Raw genomic sequence first — 20,405 nt, 5'->3', positions numbered from 1 at the left:
ATACATTCATTCATTCACTTTTTTGAGACAGTGGGTGGGATCTGGGTATATTTGAAGGCATCAAGGTAGAAGACAATGTCTGAGGAGAGATCAAAGATGAGAGAAAAAAAAGAGGGAAAGGTCAAGAGGTCAAACTTCCAAAAGAATTAGATAGTATCAAGGACATCTCTTTTATGTGAGATAATTTACCGCATTCTACCTCTCCCTTTCCCCTTCTCCCACTGCATTCCTCTTTCAGACTCTTTAATTTTATTTTTTTAGATATACCATCATATTCACTCTCTTTCTAATTACCCTAATAAAAGTAGTTACAGGTTACAGATATCATCTTTCTGTGTAGGAATGTAAACAGTTTAACCTTATTGAATAACTTATGTTTTTCTTTCCCGTTTACTTTTTATGCTTCTTTTCTGTTTTGTATTTGAAAATCAAATTTTCTGTTTATTGCTGGTCTTTTCATCAGTAATGTTTGAAAGTTCCTTATTTCACCGTATGTCTATTTTTTCCCATGCAGTATTATGCTAAGTTTTGCCAGGTGGTTGATTCTGTAACCCGAGCTCTTTTGCCTTCTGGAATATCATATTTCAAGCCCTCCAGTCTTTTAATGTACATGTGGATTCTTTCAGTTACTATTTTATCCTCTGGTTCTACGATATCAATGTAGTTTTCTTGATAATTTCTTGAAGGATGCTGTCCAGGCCCTTTTTTTTGACCTTGGCTTTCAGGTAGACCAATAATTCTTAAATTATCTCTCCTGGATCTATTTTCCTGATCACTTGCTTTTTCCAGTGAGGTATTTTACACTTTTTTTTCATACTTTTGATTTTGTTTGATTGATTCTTGATGTCTCATAGTTACTAGCTTCTACTTGCCCAATTTTGATTTTTCAGGAATTATTTTTCTTCATTTAGCTTTTGTACCTACTTTTCCATTTGGCTGATTCTACTTTTTAAGGAGTTGTTTTCTTTTTTTCATTTTTTGTGCTTCCTTTTCCAAGATGTTAACTCTTTTTTCATGATTCTCTTGCATAACTCTCATTTCTTTTCCCACTCTTACTTGATTTTGGCTCTTCTAGGAGGACTTTTTGGACTTTTTGATCAGTTCATATTTTTCTTTGCAACTGCACATGTAGGAGTTTTGACATTTTTGTCCTCTTCTGAGTTTTTATTTTGATCTTCCCTGTTGCCATAGTGGCTTTCTGTGGTCCAGCCTTTTTTTTTCCCTTGCTCATTTTCCCAGCCTATTTTGTGATTTTTAAAGTTGAACTCTGCTCCTGATGTACAGGGGGCACTGTCTTAAGCTTCTTGTATGGATGGGTGGGAGTGCAGGAGTCTGATCACTGGCTTTCTGTGGAGGGACTTCTGGAGTTGGTGGCTCACAGCGGTGCTGGGGTCACCTAGTCTAGTCTAGCTGGCTGCACCAGGGTTTCTGGGCCTGCCAGGCCTGACCACTAGTCTGCTACATTGGGGCTGGAGGCCTCACAGCTTGCCCGCTCTGCCACTGACCTGCTCTGCTGAGACCACGAAGCCTTGGTTGCTGATCTGTGCTGTGGCTAAGAGCCTTCCACTGGCTGTGCCCCACTTTACCCAAGTGAGACAGACCTTTCCTATAGTCCTGAGTTATCTTGGGCTGGAAAATTGTTTCATCCTTTTGTGGATTCTTTTGCTCCAGAGTTCATTTTGAGGTGTGATTTAATGTTGTTTCGAGGGAAATTGGGGAGAGCTCAGACAACTTCCTACCCTTTTCTCTGCCATCTTGGCTTCACTTGAAAAAAGATTTATTTTGCAGATTTCAACATGCAATTGGAGGGATACTCTATAGAGCTTGTGCAACACTATACATATCTGGGGTAGATAGTATGGATAACAAATTGGGTCCAGAGTTGAACATGAAGAGCAAAGTGTGCTGGATTGTTTTTGGGTTATTGCAGAACTCTTTTACAGATCCCCCATTATCAAAAAGCAAAGGTCTGTCTTTTTTGAATTTTAATTTTATTTTTTAAATAATATTTTATTTTCTACCAATTACATGCAAAATAAAATTTTTAACATTTCTTAAAAAAAATTTTGAATTTCACATTTTATCCCTTCTTTCCTTCTTTAACCCCTCCGGGAGACAGTAAGCAGTCTGATATAGGTTATACATGTGCAATCATGTAAAACATCTCGATATTAGTCATTTTGTGGAGGAAATCTTGAACAAAAAAAAAAAAGAAAAAAATAGTGTGTTTTCAACTGTATTCAGACATCATCATTTCTTTCTCTGGAGATCGATAGCATTTTTTATCATGGATCCTTTGAGATTGTCTTGGATCATTGTATTGCTGAGAGTATTTAAGTCATTTACGGTTTTTCATCATACAGTATTGCTGTTACTGTGTACAGTGTTCTCCTGGTTCTGCTCACTTCACTGTGTGTCAGTTCATGTATGTCTTTCCAGGTTTTTATGAAATAATTTTGCTCATCATTTCTTATAGCATAATAGTATTCCATTACAATCATATCCCAAATAATGAGTATATCCTAAATTTCCAACTCTTAACCATCACAAAAAAGAGCTGCTATAAATATTTTTGTCCATATAGCTTCTTTTCCCTTAAAAACTTTTTTAATCTCTTTGGGATGCAGACCTATTAATAGTATTGCTGGGTCAAAGGGTATACATAGTTTTATAACCCTTTTGGGCATAGTTCTAAATTGCTCTGCAGATCTATTCACAACTCTACCAAAAATACATTAATGTCTCAATTTTCCCACATCTCTCTAACGTTTATCATTTTTCTTTTCTGTCATATTAACCAATGTAATAGGTGTGAAGTGGTACCTCAGAGTTGTTTTAATTTTCATTTCCCTGATCAGTAGTGATTTAGAGCATTTTGTCATGTGACTATGGATAGCTTTGATTTCTTTTCTCTGAAAACTGAGGCCTATCTTTTTAATACTAACATTTTTTCTGTTATTTCTTTATGGCTGTGATGGAGTATGGAATATGACAGCCTCCTAAGAACCTAAAATATATGTTATACAGAAGGTAATAAATGGTGCAAGCTAGTGGATTCAATCAAGTGTCAAGGAACTCTTGAAGAGTGTAGGAGTGGTGCTATCAAGGAATTTGTGACAGGAAGGAGATAGAGATTGGTGACAGCAAGAATAAGAGTGATTGGTCAGAATGCTTCTTTATTACCCTCATAGTGTTAGGAAAGAACTAGGAGTGCCTCTAGTATGTTGGGTATACTTTGAGCAGGCATGAATGGGTTTTAATTTGCGTAATTAGAGGGCTTTCCTGAATTGATGAGATGACATCCTTTTGAGTTGCATATGACCAACTGTAGGACAAGGAAGTAATAGGTTGAAGTGGAGACAGTAACATGTAGTTGAATTGATCAACCATAGGATCAGGACTGTTGCACAAGGCTGGTCCTGTTGTACTTTAGGTTCAATATTGGAACAAAATGAGAATTTTGAAATCAATTTAAATTTAAAAGAAAAAGTTGATTTACTTAGCCATATCAGGGGAAGAATATTCAACAAGGATATTCAGCAAGGACTCCTTGTGGATTCAGCTTCAGTGGATTCAGAGCTCCTTACATCCCAATTACCTGTGGTCCTCTTAATAATCAAGGATCGGGGAGGAGTTGGAGCTCCATGTGGCATTTTGTACTTATGTGACCAGAAGCAGTTTCAGCAGCCTGAGCCTTTAATCCCCTAAGCCAATTAAGCCTGGAGGACCATTTCTGTACCTTCTAAGAAAAAGAATTAGCCTCAGGACTCTGGTGGATTTTTCCCCTTGCACAGCTGTGAAGGGAGGAAAATCATGCTCATGTGAGGATGATGGGTAGGGAGAACTGGAAGGAGCTGGAGGGATTGAAGGATAGAAAAAATGAATGGAGGAGGAGTCTGGCAAAAGGAGAGATGGAGGAATATGAGGTTAGAATTGGAGAGAGGAATTTCAAAGTTTAGGTTTGTGGAGGTAGAACAACTATGGATGATACTGAGATCAATACTGAGACCACCTGTGGTGGTTTAGGTAGCGTGAAGGCAGTAATTGTGGTAGTTGAAGAGGTTGATGAAGTGAGAGAATGGGTGGTTTGTGGCAACATTGATATATATATTGTGTGTATATATATATATATGCATGTATATATATATATTTTTACTTCTGTGTTTAAGTAGAAGGATTAAGGTGACAGGTCAGGTAGGTAAAAGTACATGTCAGACAAAAGTTATTTTGCTTTTATCTAAATTGTTTTCAATTTCTTTTTAGTGTAAATAAAATGTTTAATTTTGGTTATTGAATTAATGGATTTGAAAGTCTTTTTTTGACTATGTTAAATGAGCTACAATATTCTCTTGCTAAAAATGGATATTTGAGTGAACTAATTTTAGTATCTATTCAGCAGGAAATAATTTTTTTTTGGTGATCATTAAAATGCTACAAAAAGACTTGAAAATATTTTCAAATATTTAAAGAAAAGGTTTTGTTTCTCTCAATGAATGCCTGAGATTTTGTACAGTGGTTAAGAGATATGTTAGTGGAAAGCTGAGAGCATTTAAAAAAAAAAAAGCCATGATTGGTTTTTCTTGTTACCAAGGGTTCCTTTTGGAGTAGGAAAATCATTTGGAAACTTTCTTGATAAGATCCTCATAAATGGGGACCAGAGTAGAGGAGGATTACTACTTTTACAAATGGTAGAGGTACCTATTTATATTGCTACTCCAAATACTCTAAATGGTAGGCAACAGTGGCCAGGCCTAGTTTATCAGTAAGGAACTGGCATGGGCTACTTTTGTCCTTTGTTGTTTGGGGTGACATGTTTAAAAGGATAGTGAGGAATGATCAAAAGAAAGGATGGATTTATCTAATTAAAGGTCTAGTTAATCATCCAATCTGTAAAGGAGAAGTTTTTAAACTGAAGTCTGTGAACATTTAGAAAAAAATTAAAAGCTATTTTATTATGACTAGTTTCCTTTGTAATCCTAATTTTAATTTATGCATCTAATGACATTATTCTCAGAAGGGGGCCGTGAGCTTCACCAGAGTATGCGGGGCAGGGCATGGTAGTAGTAATGATACAAAAGAAAATTAGGAATCCTCTTTCTTGAGCATAGGTGGCCAAGGATATTGTGTGTGAGAGGCTATTAACAGGTTACAAGTTTTTCAGCAATGAATACTTCATTGCTAAGAGTTTGTGCAAATGTCTTAGGAGATATTTGAAAGTACAATATAATATAGCTGTGAGTTAAGGAGAGGTAATATCCTAAAGAATATGTTAACTGTTAATGTTATATTTATTTTTTCAAAGTTTTGTTGATTTATTTTTTAAATTGCTGTCGCTTCTCAATAATCTCCTTTCCCACCTTCCTTTAGAACAAGTAAGTACAGTTAAGCAAATCAAATAAACATATTGTCTATTTCTGACAATGTATTTTAATTTCTGGACCTATCATCCATTACCTCTCTGATGAGAGGCAGGATATATATATATGTATATCTGTATCTATCTATCTATCTATATACACACACATGTGTATATATGTATATAATATACACATATACACACACATATATATATACACATAAAAATTATTCTGAAGTTAATGACCTTATTTTCCTTTACATTATTTTCATAATCATGTTTCTTCTCTTCTGGCTGGATCAGTTCATGCAAGTCTTCTCACATTTCTCTATTTTTTTTTCATATTTGTCATCTAGTCTCATTTATTTCTAATGAGTTGAGTAGAAGGTTTTCGTCATCTGTAATTTTCTGTAGAAAATGTTGATTCTTAGAAATCCAGTGACTTTAAAGACACTAATGTCTATTGAAAGGGGGAAAAATAATTTGTTTCAAAGGGCCTACTCCTTCATTTTAGCAGTCTTAGAGATATTTAATGAGTATGTCAAGTTTTTAGCTAAAATGTGTGGGTAAGGCATGATTTTGTAAGTTATCGATTTAATGTTAGTAAAAAGCTCCACTGTTGTGGTAGGGTTAAAAACAATCTTAGTTTGTGCAAATGTTTTATTGTGATAGATCTATTATCCAGCTATTAGAAGATAAATGACTGATCTTTCCTATTTTCCATGCCTCCAGAAAATTGAAATAAGAAGGGGAATATCATTTGGGCTGTATGATTAGGGCAGGTGGGATGGCCATTAATTTAAGAGAAGGAAATCTTGGCAGCATTGGCCAGCTTACACCATATTATCAATCAAACCTTGATGCACTTCTTGTGATGACCCAGCACTCTCAGGTTTTTGCAGCATTAATTAGAATTCATGACAAAATAGATGCAAGGAAACGTTTTGTACCCTTCATAATTTTATAGAAAATTTATTGTTATTAGAGGAACCATTTGCTTAGTGTGATTTTTTTCATTACCAGCTTGTCAACTAGCATAGATAATCTAGAGAAAATATGAACTCCATAGATTGGGTGTCACTTTTGTTGATGGTTCATGTAGTTTACCTTGGAGCGCAGCTAATGGCTGAAGTTCATAGCAACAGCACAGAAGAACGTGGCAACCAGTGGAAGACAAATGAACCATGTTTATTGCTTTAATATAAAAAATACATAAATGGAAAGCTGCATTTGAATTTGATGAGCTCATTGCTAGTTTTGTTGCAGTGATTTATTTTCCCCCTTACACAAAAAAGCTGCTATTGACACAGTGAAATGGAAATTAACTGACTGTATTTTGGAAACCAATATTTTTTGGTTTTAAAATCTGAGTGAATCATTTTGTTTTAATTCTGAGTGTTTTATGGAATATTGAACATTTAATAAACTTCAATTGTCAACTGTTTTGCTAGCATTTAGATATAGCCTCAAACTGTTAAGACAGTAGTAGAATGAATACTGTTGAATGGTCAGTTGTAGATTTTAAAATCATCTGTTTTTATTTTTCTTTTTAAAATTAAATTTCAACAGTGACAGTAAGTTCCTTTTTAGCTTTTGCTAATAGTGTTTTCTTAATTAAATTCTTTAAACTTTTATGGACTGTTTCTTAGCCAGTTCAAATTGAATGTCATATGGTAGCTAAGTATGCATATTGTTTTACTTTTTACTGTTATGTAATATAAAAGATACATTAATTTTAGTTGGAGGTCAAGTAAAGATTACTCATGGCTTTGCAATTCATTCATTTATGTATGCATTCATTTAGGTTTACTTATTTATTTAATGATCTTGTATTTAATCTGAAATTTAAGGATTCCTTTTAAGCTAATTATTGTTTTTCTATAAATTTACCTTCACCAAATAATTTATTTTAATATACATTCTTATGAATCATTTTACAGATAGTATTTTACCATTTCAGAAGAGCTCAGATTTTCCTGTCAGAACATACTGTGGACTGTGTTTAGTGATTTTAAGAGATCTTTGAAAGATACTAATTTTAATCTATGGAAACTGTGGATAGTTTCCTAACTCTTAATTTCTGTTTTGAAGAAAGATTTAAAGTAGTAGATATCAAAAGTAATGTTTAAGATATAAACAACTTTCTACATAAGAAAATGGAAAATTATCATAAGCATAATACATTTTGATTTGGTTCTCACAAATAATCAATTCTTTGCTTTCTGGAATGACTTGCCTACATGCTGGGACCAGCAGGTACCAGTACATGGGTAGGGCTGGAGTCAATAAATGCGACTTCACGTTTATACTGATTGGTAATTCATAAAATCCCCACAGGACTTGAAACTTGTTTAGCATAATAGCAAGTCCATATTCTGAGCTGTTTTCTTTCAATTGTATTGTTGGGTGCATATTAATAAACCAAATGTCAGCTACATACAGGGAAAAACACTAAAAATATGAATATCATTGTATTTAATATTTTTCAAAAAGTGCCATTTCAGTAAATTGTGTTTCCATTTAATTGCTTACTTTAAGTCATTGGGGAAATTTTAGAGGTTGAAATGAAGAATCCCCAGTGTTTAGAAAGAATATGGCACTAATTTGCTACTAGAAAGTTGTATCATATTGCTGGCTAACTGCATACATATCAGTGGTTCATATAGATGTCTTATCATGTTAGGTATTCTACATGACATGGAACTTGACAGAGAAATATTAATTAAGGCAATTAGGAAAAGAACAGTCATTTTAAAAACACATTGAGAGTATTTCTGGTATGATGATAATTCACTTTATAAAAGTCACACCTTTTTTGGCCAATATGCTATTTCGACTATTCATAGCATTAGTTCTGATGAAATTTTGCTAACATTTCAGGCAGGCTTTTTTGTGAAGAAATTATCTACATGAAAAGTTATTTAAATGTATGATCAAGAGTTTCTATACCAAAATGTACCAGTATTCTTCTTAAGTTAACTGGATAACTGATATTTACCTCTCATTAAAACATGTTGAACCTCATTTAATGTTTCGATTTATTTCATTGGTGTGGCATATTATTTGTTAATTGTGTATTTGAGGCTATATTAACTTTAAAAAATAGGAAAGTTGATTTATGTTTAATCCTAATTTGATCCAGGCATAAGCAGTTTAACTGAAACTCAGAAACATCCGATGGAAATTTTCAAGCTTTCTATCTTAGGAAAGTGTTATGTTGCCATCTATTATCTATATCTATAAATTTATATATTATATATCAAATAATAAAGATACTCCTTATGGCATTGAGTTTTCTGATTAATGAGTTGTTTAAACATTGACGGTTTATTTTACCTCTGTGACATTGAGTATTTTAATGGTAGCCACAACATCATTTTGCAAAATCATTGAGAAAAGTATATCTTATTGTGTTAATACTTTTTCTTTTCTAGCTGGTAGCTGGAAGTGTTGTGATGGCTTTTGAAGAAGTGTGCCCAGATAGAATAGATCTGATTCACAGAAACTACCGCAAGCTGTGTAATTTGCTAGTTGATGTTGAAGAGTGGGGGCAGGTTGTCATAATCCACATGCTAACCCGATATGCACGTACACAGTTTGTGAGTCCTTGGAAAGAGGTAAGTGTTAAACATATCTGTCAGCTTGTAAAATATCTCAGGAGGATGGTGATTGTTTAGTTTGAAAAAATATATATCAAAAAGTTAAGTCTACTGAAGTATATCTAAACGAGAAGACCCAGATATTTTGTTGGCAGTTTAAAAAACTCATCTTTCATCTATTCATTAAATTAGTAATTTCACAATATTTACAGTTTTAGTTTGGTGCCTCATGAAATGTCACTGTTAAGAGCAACACTGTGCATTATCTATAAAAACGTTGCCAAATAGTAAATTTTAGGTTAATCATGATCTTGTCATTTCCAGGTCCAAACAGATCCGAACACTTGCTGCCAGTAGCACATATTATTATATTATTATTCTACTAAAAGTAACTTAAAGCTGTGAAATTCGATTTTTCTTTTATATCATTTTAAATAATATTATTGAATAATAATAGTTTTTATGTATGCTTTAAGGTTTGCAAAATGCTTTCCATTAGTTAACTCATTTGATTGAAACTTATTAGTTCTTCTGACATTAGGTTTTTTTAATATCTTTATTCATTTTATAAAATTTATAGTTAGTATTGGCATTACGTATCAAAAATGGATGACAATATGTGCTAATGATGATTAAATTATTTTACCTTTTTAATATGAAGATTAGTTAAAAAGCAATTTTTGTTTTGTTACATTGACAAGATACTTCATCCACTTTTGTTTTAAGACAGTTTGCAGTAGAAATAGACAACTTTTATATATAACTAAGTATTAATTACTTAAAAAAACTAAATTAAAATAATTTAAATGCTACTAAAGTAGCACATTGTTTCTCATGCTTTATTTTTAAAAACTCTGGTATAGTCTTAAAGTCGTCTATCAGACAGTTTCTTCTAGCACAAATCTATGAGTACAGTGGATGCTCAGTTACTTAATGCTGATTAATAGGTATCTTATTAAAAAAGAGAAAAGGATAGACCTAAATAGCTGAGATGAAATGTTGGTAACATTTCTGAAACTATTGTTTCCCTCTAAGTTAGCTCCAGTTACCAAATTACATTAGCATCTAGCCTTATATTAAGTTACACAAAATCTGAGATAATTTTTTTTGGTATCCTCTAATTGAAAAATGTTTGTGATGCTGATTTTGTAGTTTTCATAGTAAAAACAAAACAGTAAAGTTTTGAATTGGCCACCAAGTAATGAGTTTCTTGGCTACAGCAACTCAAGAACTTTTTCCTTGAAGTTGAGTGGAAAGATTATTATTGGTGGAAGGGATCTCTACAGTAATAAAATCACGATTTTAACTGTTGAAGGACAATCGAAACTCTGAGGTGACGTCTAGAACATTATTTGTTTAAAGCTAATTGTCAAAGTAATTTGCAGCGATTGAGACATTAATGCTCTCGATTCAGTGATGATTAATAAATAATAATAACTAATATTCACGACAATAAAATTGAAATGCTGATAAGTTTTTGTTGGAGAATGAGATAAATTTTCATGTGCTCCTATGCTGAAAATGGTTTATCAGACCATTGATACATATAGCAGCTTAAAGAAAAAACCCACTTTATAAGTGTTTATAGGAAATGTATTTACTGCTTCAGTACTAAGTATTTTAAGTTGTATGTTCAGTGATAATTAGTGGGGGAGTGTATGTATATATATATGTGTGTATATTTTTATACTTGTATAATTTTGAATCTCTGTCTATATCCATATGTAAAACTGTAATTACTACCCTGAGTTAGTTTTACAATCATTGTCTCCATTTAATGATATTTATTAACTGTCTTAAGTGCATGGTGCTATGCAGTGCATTTTAAATTTGTCCAAAAGTAAATTACATTAGCATATGAAATAATTGCATTGTATTTCATTTATTTGTTTACTCATTCATTTATTTAGTAAAGATCCAAAAAAGGAGAAATATTAAGAAAATCAAGGGAAGTTCAATTTATTCATTATTCTGTCTTCTGAAAAATATAAAAAGGCAAACATTAAGCAGCCTTGTGATATAATAGTAGGAAACCTGGATTTAAATGTTAAATTTTGGAGACCTGAATTCAAGTTCTGGCTTTAGTCTTGACTAGATACATGACTCTGGGAGAGTCACTTGATGTCTCATTTATCTGCTCAGTTTTTTAATCTGTAAAGTAGGAATAATAATACTACTTCAAAGTGTTGTTGTGAGAAAAGGATTCTGTAAATGTGCATAAGAAACATGAGATGGGGTTATTAATCCATCTGTCAAGTATTGGAGAATTATAATAATAGCTAATAGCTAATATTTATATAGTGTTTGCTGCTTTCCAGGCACTGTTAAGCACTTTATGATTTATCTCATTTGATCCTCTCAACAACCCATCGAGGTGGGTGCTTTCATTTTACAGATGAGGAAACAGAAGTTAAATGACTTGCTTAGGGTTACAAAGCTAGTGTCTGAGACTAGATTGGAATTCAAGTCTTTCTGACTCCAGGCTTGGCTCTCTATTCAAATACCGAACTTCCTTGTTATAGGCTTATGAAAACTTTGCACAATTCATAGGATTCTGAGGGTCCTACACTACCAAACTTCCATCCTCAACTGCTAAGGGCATCACTGCAGAATGTGTAGATGTATATATACAAACTCCAATAATGTAATCTGTTTTAAAGGCCTATAGTAAACTAGTGCTACATGGGCACAGATCATAAAATAGCCTTTGCTGTAGATTGCCAGCTGGTTATTTTCTTTTTCATATCTCTGATCATTTCTCTTCCATTTGCTCTGCCTCAAGCCTTAACAGCTCATTTTGTTTTCTATTCTTTGATTACCTACATATGAAGGAAGGTGTTGACTTAGCAGAGACATTGATAGTCTAGTGAGCTTCCTAGGACAGATTGGTCTTGTTTCCTAGGGTTTGTATGTAGTTAATTTAGGTGATTGAAATATTTTTACCCATCACTATCTTATAATTAGAGCTAGACTAAGCTGGAAGAAACTTAGACAACATCTAGGACTCATCTTTAGCTTTCAGGTTCTGCTTTTAATATTATAAAGGTGTTGTAGGTGGTAAGGCTGGCTTTATGCATGAGAGTACATTATAGTAAGTCATTGTCTTGGAGAGGAGCCCTGCAGAGTTTTGTTTTCTACAAGTGCAGGGTGATATACGTTTATGACAACTCTGAAACAGGCATTTTCATAGAGTCAGAAAAGTGAAAAGTGAAAGGTCTCTTAAGTTTCTGGGTTTTTTTAAAAATATATATTATTCGTGTGTCTGTGCGCGTGCGTGCATAGGCATACACACACACACACACACACACACAGCCCCCCAGAGTCTGTTATATGGATAATTTGCATACTTAGCTAAATTAAGAAACAGTATAGCCCAAAAAAGGACAAAATACATTTCTTAACAATAATCTCATGATGAGTTTATATTTTAAATATTAATTGAAATTTATTTTCTTTCAGTAAGGCAATTTGCCTAAAAATTGCATAAGAAAAATAAAAAGTTGACTAAAAATAAAAATTTACAGCATTTATAAATGAGGAATGGAGTTGTGAAAAAAAATCATCACACTTTGTATCTATACATTAATCAGTTCTGAAAGCTCTTCTTTGTATAGTATTTCATGATCCTTATAGCCAGCTGCCATCAATGAAGTAGGAAGGACTAGTGGTGGTATTTGATATGAAGAAGGGAAAATAAGACTCGAGGAACTTATGACTTGCCCAAGGTCGCAAAACCAGTAAGTGATAGGACAAGAACAAGTGCCCAAATCTTCTGACTTTTAGTTTGATGATCTTACCATTGCACCATTTGATGTATTTTCTCAAAATATGTCTGTTACTTATGGAATGCAATTTCCCCCCCCTTTTTTAGATAACCTAGTCAACCTTTGTTAGTAAATATTTTTTGAAATATATCAGCTGTTTGCTTTTTGTTCTGCCTAAAATTAGATTGAATATTTAGTCTTTGAAATCACGAAACTAATCTACTTTACAAAAAAAAGTAATATTTTATATACTGAATTAGTTTAACATTGGTTTGTGTTCATATGCTTGAAGGCAAAACTGATTACTTTGGGAATTGAAAATTAGTAGAAAGACTTGAGATGAGCTGGTATGTATGCCTTTGTCAATAACTTCTTAAATGAACACATCATATACAACTAGGCATCTTAAACAGCAGAAGAGATTTTTAATTTAGTTTATTTACATCATTATAGATCAGTATTTAGGTTGTTTATATGTAAATGTATGATTTGAGGAACAATTAAGTGTTGACAAAGTAGATTGCAGTCATATCAATTGTACTGCGTTTTCCATAATTTTTCTAACTGACATCTTTGATGATAAATGGTGGATGCCAAGTCAAAGACGATTATACAGTGCACTAGGAATTCATGGCGCTGTCAGGGAGAAGACCGATTGACTTTAAATTTACATATTAATGAGAAGATTTGTTAAGAGGGTGCTTGACTATAGAAAATAACAGCATATTTATAGGGCACGACATTTTATAAATAAAGCTGATGCAGGAAAATGGAAATTAAACCTTTTAGGTTAATAAATTCAAGAGACTGCTAAAACGCATATTTGCATTTTTATTTTCCTAAATTTACCTTACTCTTTGGACAATATATGCAGTTTTTGTTTTTTTTTTTATTCTGGGTCAAGTTTGAATAGTTGCCAAGGACTTAAAAATTCTTCAGTTAAATACCGTTGCCTCTGTATAAATTTGTGAGGGGAAAAGCAATTTAAGACAGAAACTTAAATACCTAAAACAAAACTTTTTTTTTCTTGTTGGAATAAAGTAACCTTATAAATGAATATCATAAAACAATTGAATTTTAGAACTAGTGGCATTCATTATACATAAGCTCTGACTTTGGGGCTTGACAGTTTTTTTTCTTGTGAATTTTGAACTTTTAAAAAATTCCAGATAAAATATTTTTATATTATTACTAATGGTCTCAACTTATTAAGGGTCATTTCTATCTATTGTATTTTAAAAAATGAAACTAAGGTAAAAAGTTTTCATGGAGTTTCAATAAACTTTAAGAGCTTGATCTCTAAATATTTAATGCTTAATTCTACTTACTGAACTATATTGCTGGTAGTATAAACTATATAACTTTGGTGTATAATGTGATTAGATCAATTATGGATAGTCCCAATTTCAGGAAAAGAAAATTGTGCTTTTTAATACGTCATTGTCGTTTTGTCAGATCTAGGTGTTTTTGGTTTGGGAAATTTAGTTATTATGACAGATGTAATTTTATCTCTACTTCTTTTGTAAAGTCTATGAGTCATGGGGCAGGTATGTGGTCCAGTGGATAGAGCTCTGGCCTTGGAGTCAGGAGAACCTGAGTTCAAATCCAGCCTCAGACACTTGACACTTATCAGCTGTGTGACCCTGGGCAAGTCACTTAACCCTAATTGCCTCACCAAAAAGCAAAAAATAAAATAAAATAAAGTCTATGAGTCACATAGATCGAGAAAAATTTACTTATGTAAAAGATAGTATGTATCTTTCTATTATGTTTGAAATACTTTGAAAAGTATATTTTGTTCTATTTAAAAACAATTGTTTTTCAATGTAAAATATATTATACACTAAAATCTTTTTTTAAAATCAAAAGGCTTAAATGTATTCCTAGTTCTCTGTGTTTTTCTAGTGGCTAAGTAAAACAAACCCAGTAACTCAGCACTTCATAATTTGAAGATGTTATGCATAGTTGTAGTCAAATGAATACTAAAATTTAAAAAAAAATCTTTTTATTGAAGGTAATTTAATGAGAGTTACATAAAACTTTCTAAAGTTATCCTCACAGTCTGAAAATTAAAGAAGACTGAGCAGACTAGATGAAGAGTTTTAGTAGAGTAGGTATTATTAGCAATAGAATGATAATTAGTATAAGTCATACTGTCCCATGGAGCTTTAAGATTTACCATATGTAGTGTTGTAGAAGATTTCTAAAATTACAGTGTAACTAAAAAATAAACATAGATTCAAAATAATAGTAGGGAAAATGAGTAAGAAAAAGATCCTTCTGGATGACAATATTTATAGGAGCTTTTTTTTTTGTTATAGAACAGAACTGTAAATTAAAGGGGTGCCCAACAGTTAGGGAATGGCAGAACAAATTGTGGCATATTAATGTAGTAGAATATGGCTGAACTATAAGAAATGACAAAAGAGAAGATTTCAGAGAAACCTAGAAAGTTTTGTATGAATTGATGCCGAATGAAATGAGCTGAGGCATAACAAAGATTTATACAAGAACATGGTAAAAAAAACAACATTGCAAGTCTTATCAATACAGGGACCAACCATGATTCCAGAAGACCACTGTTAAAGTCTGCTACTCACTTTTGGACAGAGGGATAATAGACTTAAAGTGCCAAAGAACATAGATGTTTTTAGACATGGCCAGTGTGGGAATTTGTTTTGCATGACTGCATATTTGTTATATATTTGTTGAATATTTTTTTCCTCTCAGTCTTTGCAGTTGGAGAAAGGGATACATTAGTAGTAGTAGTGGGAGAAGGGAAAGCAGAGACAGGGAGAGAAGGGGGGGAAGAGATGGAGAAGAAGGAGATTCATTAAAACATTTTTTTTAAAAATGCCTAGAAGAGAAAAGAAGGAAGACCAGAGTCACAGATAAGTGGGACAGCTTTGAGAGTTGTATGCTGAATTTTTTATATGTAAAAAAGACAAGAAAGCCATTTTTAAAGATCTCTAACTGTATTTTTTGTTTTTGCCATGTACATAGAAATGCCCATTCTATTTGATGTTAAGTTCAGAATAAAAAAAACCCTTATCTTTTGCCTTCTGGAACATCTTTTACCTACTGGCATATCATAGTCAAAGCTCTTTACTCCTTTATAGTAACTTAACATCACTGATGTTTGCTGCCCCCATAGTCCTGTATTGTCTGAGGGAGAGTTAAACTGCTACTCTGCCCCCATTAGTGAGCTGGAAAGCTCTTTGCTCTGGGATTCCTTCCTTGATTATTCCTCTGCAGCCTGGAGTAAATTTGTGCAGAACCCACTCTGAGTCTGTGGTCTAAAACATACCACTGCTGCTGTTGCTGGCTTCTGAACTTCCTCCTTTCTCTGTATACTTTCCCTAACCATAAACACTGCCATGTGCTAATCCCCTTCTCACTCTGATCTAAATCTGTGACTCAAAACTATGGCCTGGGTAGTGGGTGACAAAGCTGCCAGTTTGTACCTGTTCCCGTCCAGTACCCCAGTGGTTTTGGTGATGACCTGGAATGGGTCTGGGACCTTGTCTCTCCCTGGTGTGCACAGACTATTTTTGGGTGCTGAAGTACTTGTACTGTGTGCTTCTGGCTAGACCTGTCTCTAGTGTCCACAGACTTGGCTTCCTGTCCCCTATGGTGAGTTGGGCTAGACAAATGACTCACTGTGACTATTTCAAATTTTCCCTTCAGGATTCATTCTGGTGCATTTTCTTTGCACCTTTTATGGAGGTGTTCTTAGATTGGAGCTCATCACATTGCTTCTTATCATTCTGCCACCTTGGCTGTACTTTCCCATGCTATCAGAATTTAAGACCAGTCCTGTGTCTTCCTTTTTCTCAAATGCTACTGGAAAGTGGATTATAAGTAGATAGCGAATTAGGAATGCTAAACTATAGATTGCACATCAAAATCATGAATAAAATTTTCTACCAGGGTTGTTTAATAAATGCAGGTTAACTGACTGACTTCAAGAAGTCTCTTTTGTAGGCATTGCTTTAGAAAAATTATTAATTTGATATATTAGTTCATGTAATTCATAGTAATTCATCCATGATCCAAGAATGAGTGTATTTGTGTATCTCTTTTTGTATTTCTGTTTTGCAATTAGACTGTCTCCTCCCAGTTACATTTTCTTACCTTGCACCCTCTCCTGGGACATTTTAAAAATCATTTATTATTAAAAGATATCTCCCAAGAACTATTCCCATGCCTTAGAGGAGGGGACCAAGACATCTTGAAGGCTATGCTTAGTGGAATATAGGCTCCAACAGGTTTGTCATGCTAGAAAGGCTTCTCCTCTGGTTCAGATGAAATAGCTACTGTGTCTGCTTCCGAGAACCAGCCTTGCTAATTATGGAGATGCTCATTACCAGTAGCCTGGCTATTTGGTGAGGAATTCTTTGGTCCTGACAACCCATAAAATAAAAATAGGAGATGGGTATAAGTCATATGCAGCACTCATGCCCCTGCCTCCTCTGGCTTTTTCAGGGATCTCTGCTAGAGTGTCAGGAAAGACAAAAGAAGCCTTTAAGAATCACCTACTTTTTATGTAATTTTCCCATTTTAATTTGAGTGTTGGAACTCTGAATGTGAGGTTTCTGTCCTGTAGTTGTAGCTTATACTACTATAGGAGTAATTTTTGAAATCCTCACTATAAATCAACTAAGAAAGAAAGAATTACAATTAAATGGAAGGCTGGCTCATGGATACCACCCAGAGCAGGGATTCCTAACTTCTTTTGTATCATAGTCCTATTTGGCAGTTTGGTGAAGCCCGTGGACCCTTTCTTAGCATGTTTTTAAAAATACATAAAATAAAAAACAACTTTGGGAAGGAAACTAATTATATGGAAATTTAAAAAAATTAAATTGATGGGCTTTAAGATCCCTATCTTAGACAAAGAAAGACATTGGTGGAGCTGTTTTTTAAATCCTGCATCCAAATGTAACAATAAGCAGTGTTTCTTGGAACTTTTAGTCACTTTAGGTGACAGTATTCATGAAAAATATTTGTAAAAATGTCACTACGAAAATACCAGAAATTTATGCTCCAACTTTGAATATAGAGCCAGCTAGGTGATTAAATGGATTGAAAACTGAAGTGCCTGAGTTCAGATCTGGTTTTAGATATTTACTAGTTGTGTGACCCTAGGCAAGTCAGTTAACAGCTGTCTCTTCAGTTTCCTCAACTATAAAATGGAGATAATAGCAGCGCCTACCTTGGAGGATTGTTGTGAGGGTCACGTGAAGCAATATTTGTAATAAACACTCAATACAGTACCTGGCACGTAGTTGATGCTTATTCAATTTTCTTTCCTATGGCAAATAAAGAGAAATTCTAAGAATAGCTAAGTAAGACTCCAAATTTCATGGATATATGCTTTAACACCCAGTGTCTTAAATGAAAAGGTCAGAATAGCTGAGAGTACTGTGAATTATTTTGGAAAATGTATATTAGGAATCGGGGATGACATAGGTCAAAGATTGTTAGATTATAGACAAGCCTCACACTTCTATATCATGAATACTTGAGTTGAGAAAAGAATCAGTAGGTGCTGGATTTGATGAACAATGAACATCTTTTAATGGATAGTAGAAGACTCATTGATGTGGGAGTCAATCCTGAATCAACTGCCTATATATAGTCAGACCACCAGCTTGTTTGAGAAAAGTTCAAAATAAGTACACAGCTGGGAAAACAGCATTATTGAAAAAAAGATATGACATGAGATTGAAATAACTAAGCCTTGACTCTCTTTAAATAAATAATGAGAAATGGATAATGGATGGGAGAAATGACATTGATTCAGATTATCCATTTGAAAACCTTCTTTAAAGTGTGCCGTATTCAGTACTGTAGTTATTGTATTATATCTCTATTTCTCAGCTAATTTCCTTAAAAAAATTTAGCATTTGGTGCTTTCATTTCCTCTCTGCTCACGCTTTCTTATACCCTCTCCAATCTTACTAATTTTTTTTGCCTTTTTTGGGGGGGGGTATCCCCAGCACTTAGAACAGTGCACATTTTAGGTACTTAATAAATGCTTGTTGATATGACTTTACTTATACTGAAACTGCTCTCCCTCAAGTTACCAATGATCATTTAGTTGCCATATCTCATGGTCTTTTCTTTATCCTCATCCTTCATAGATTTAGAGCCAGACTAAACTTTAAGAGGTCGAATCCAACCCCTTAACTTCAAGAAGGAGAAACTGAGGTACAGAGCAGTTAAATGCTTTGTCCCATTGTCACATAGCTAGTAAGTATCTAGAGCTTGATTTGAACTCATGTCTTCCAGGCTCCACGGTCAGTACTTTATCCACTATGTCACTGAATTTCAGGTTGCAAAAAATTAGCGTTACCTAAATATCTTGCAAGACATGACTGGTGATTAAAATTACACATCAGAAGCAAGCTGTATTATTAACTGAGAAGTGACAAATCTCCTCATTAGCAATATAAGTCTCAAAATATTCTGCAGAATTCATCAAGTAAACTGTACTGAAATTGTAGCATTATGTCAGACGAAACCTTTATTTACAATTGTTTGGGCATAGTGTTGATCACAAAAACTTAACGTTTTTAATAGATGGAGCCATACCAAATACTTACGATCTCTCTTTGCAGAACAAAATCTTCCCAAATAGAGAGAGCTAGCCGAGATCAAAATCTTGTGTGAGCAAGGTGAAGTTCATGTCATCCCTGATGTCATTTCTGCTACCGAACTTGGACCAAGCAAGTTTACTTGCCTTTATTCAGTTACAAAAAAAATGTATTATTTTATTCACCTACACAAGAGTCTGTTGAACATTAAATACAAAATAACCTTGTGACAAGTCACTCTCTGAATCCCATTGAAAAAGATGACTATATAATAACAAATGTTTGCAAATTACTACATGCATCATTTCATTTGAACAAATGAGCATTTTTATGTTCTTCCATTTTCTCTTTTTTCTTTTAATTTCCTTATATACTTTTTTCTTTTCTTTTTTTTTTCTCTTTTCTTTTTTTGTTCCTTCTAATAGCTATCTATGTCTTAACTAGTGACACTTAAAGTTGTTCTTTATCCTTCTTGGTCAGACTCAGGGCAAAACATAGTCCTACCTCCTGGTTTTAACTAATGTTGTAGTAATTACAATTACAACAATACAAGTAATAGTAACTGCAGTGCTGCTTTTTAGTTACAGACTTATTTAATGGGAGCCTACTTCCATAGTCTACAGAAGTGATAGACTTTGATTAAACAATGCTGAAAACAAACAATGGATGTGTGATTTTTTTTCCAAGGTAAAAAAAAGGCATTTACTGGGGTGATGCACCCAAGCAGGCCTGCTCCCCGTGAGGCAGAGCCTGTTTTTATTTTTATTTAGAGGAAAAAAGAATAAATCATAGATTATCAGAGTTGGAAGACATCTAAGAGACCATCAGATACAACCCCATTCCTGACTGAGAGTCCTCTCATAATCTCTGCAATAGCTGTCTTCTAGATTTTGCTTAAGGACCTAAAGGAAGGAAAATCCATTACTTTCTTAGGCAGCCTATTATACTTTTAGGCAGCTCTAATTGTCAGGAATTTTTAGAAACTCATTTTGAGGCTGCATATTTGTCTCTGTTTCTCTAGCTCTTTGTTTCCATTTCTTTCTATCTATCTATCTATCTATCTATCTATCTATCTATCTATCTATCT

The 20,405-nt window shown here is 33.6% G+C and overlaps 1 protein-coding gene across 1 annotated transcript in view; it reads left to right on the top strand.

Annotated features, from left to right (window-relative positions):
• Positions 1–20,405, top strand: part of AP3B1 (adaptor related protein complex 3 subunit beta 1) — a 338,444-nt gene that overhangs the window by 111,379 nt on the left and 206,660 nt on the right. The window contains exon 7 of the mRNA XM_027863441.1: positions 8,791–8,973. Coding sequence (XP_027719242.1) covers positions 8,791–8,973 — 183 coding nt within the window. The remainder of the gene's footprint in view (positions 1–8,790; positions 8,974–20,405) is intronic.

This window comes from Vombatus ursinus, unplaced genomic scaffold (genome assembly GCF_900497805.2).
Source record: "Vombatus ursinus unplaced genomic scaffold, bare-nosed wombat genome assembly UNPS02014772.1, whole genome shotgun sequence".
In the NCBI taxonomy this organism is placed as follows: domain Eukaryota; kingdom Metazoa; phylum Chordata; class Mammalia; order Diprotodontia; family Vombatidae; genus Vombatus; species Vombatus ursinus.
This window is presented reverse-complemented; position numbering and strand designations above follow the sequence as displayed.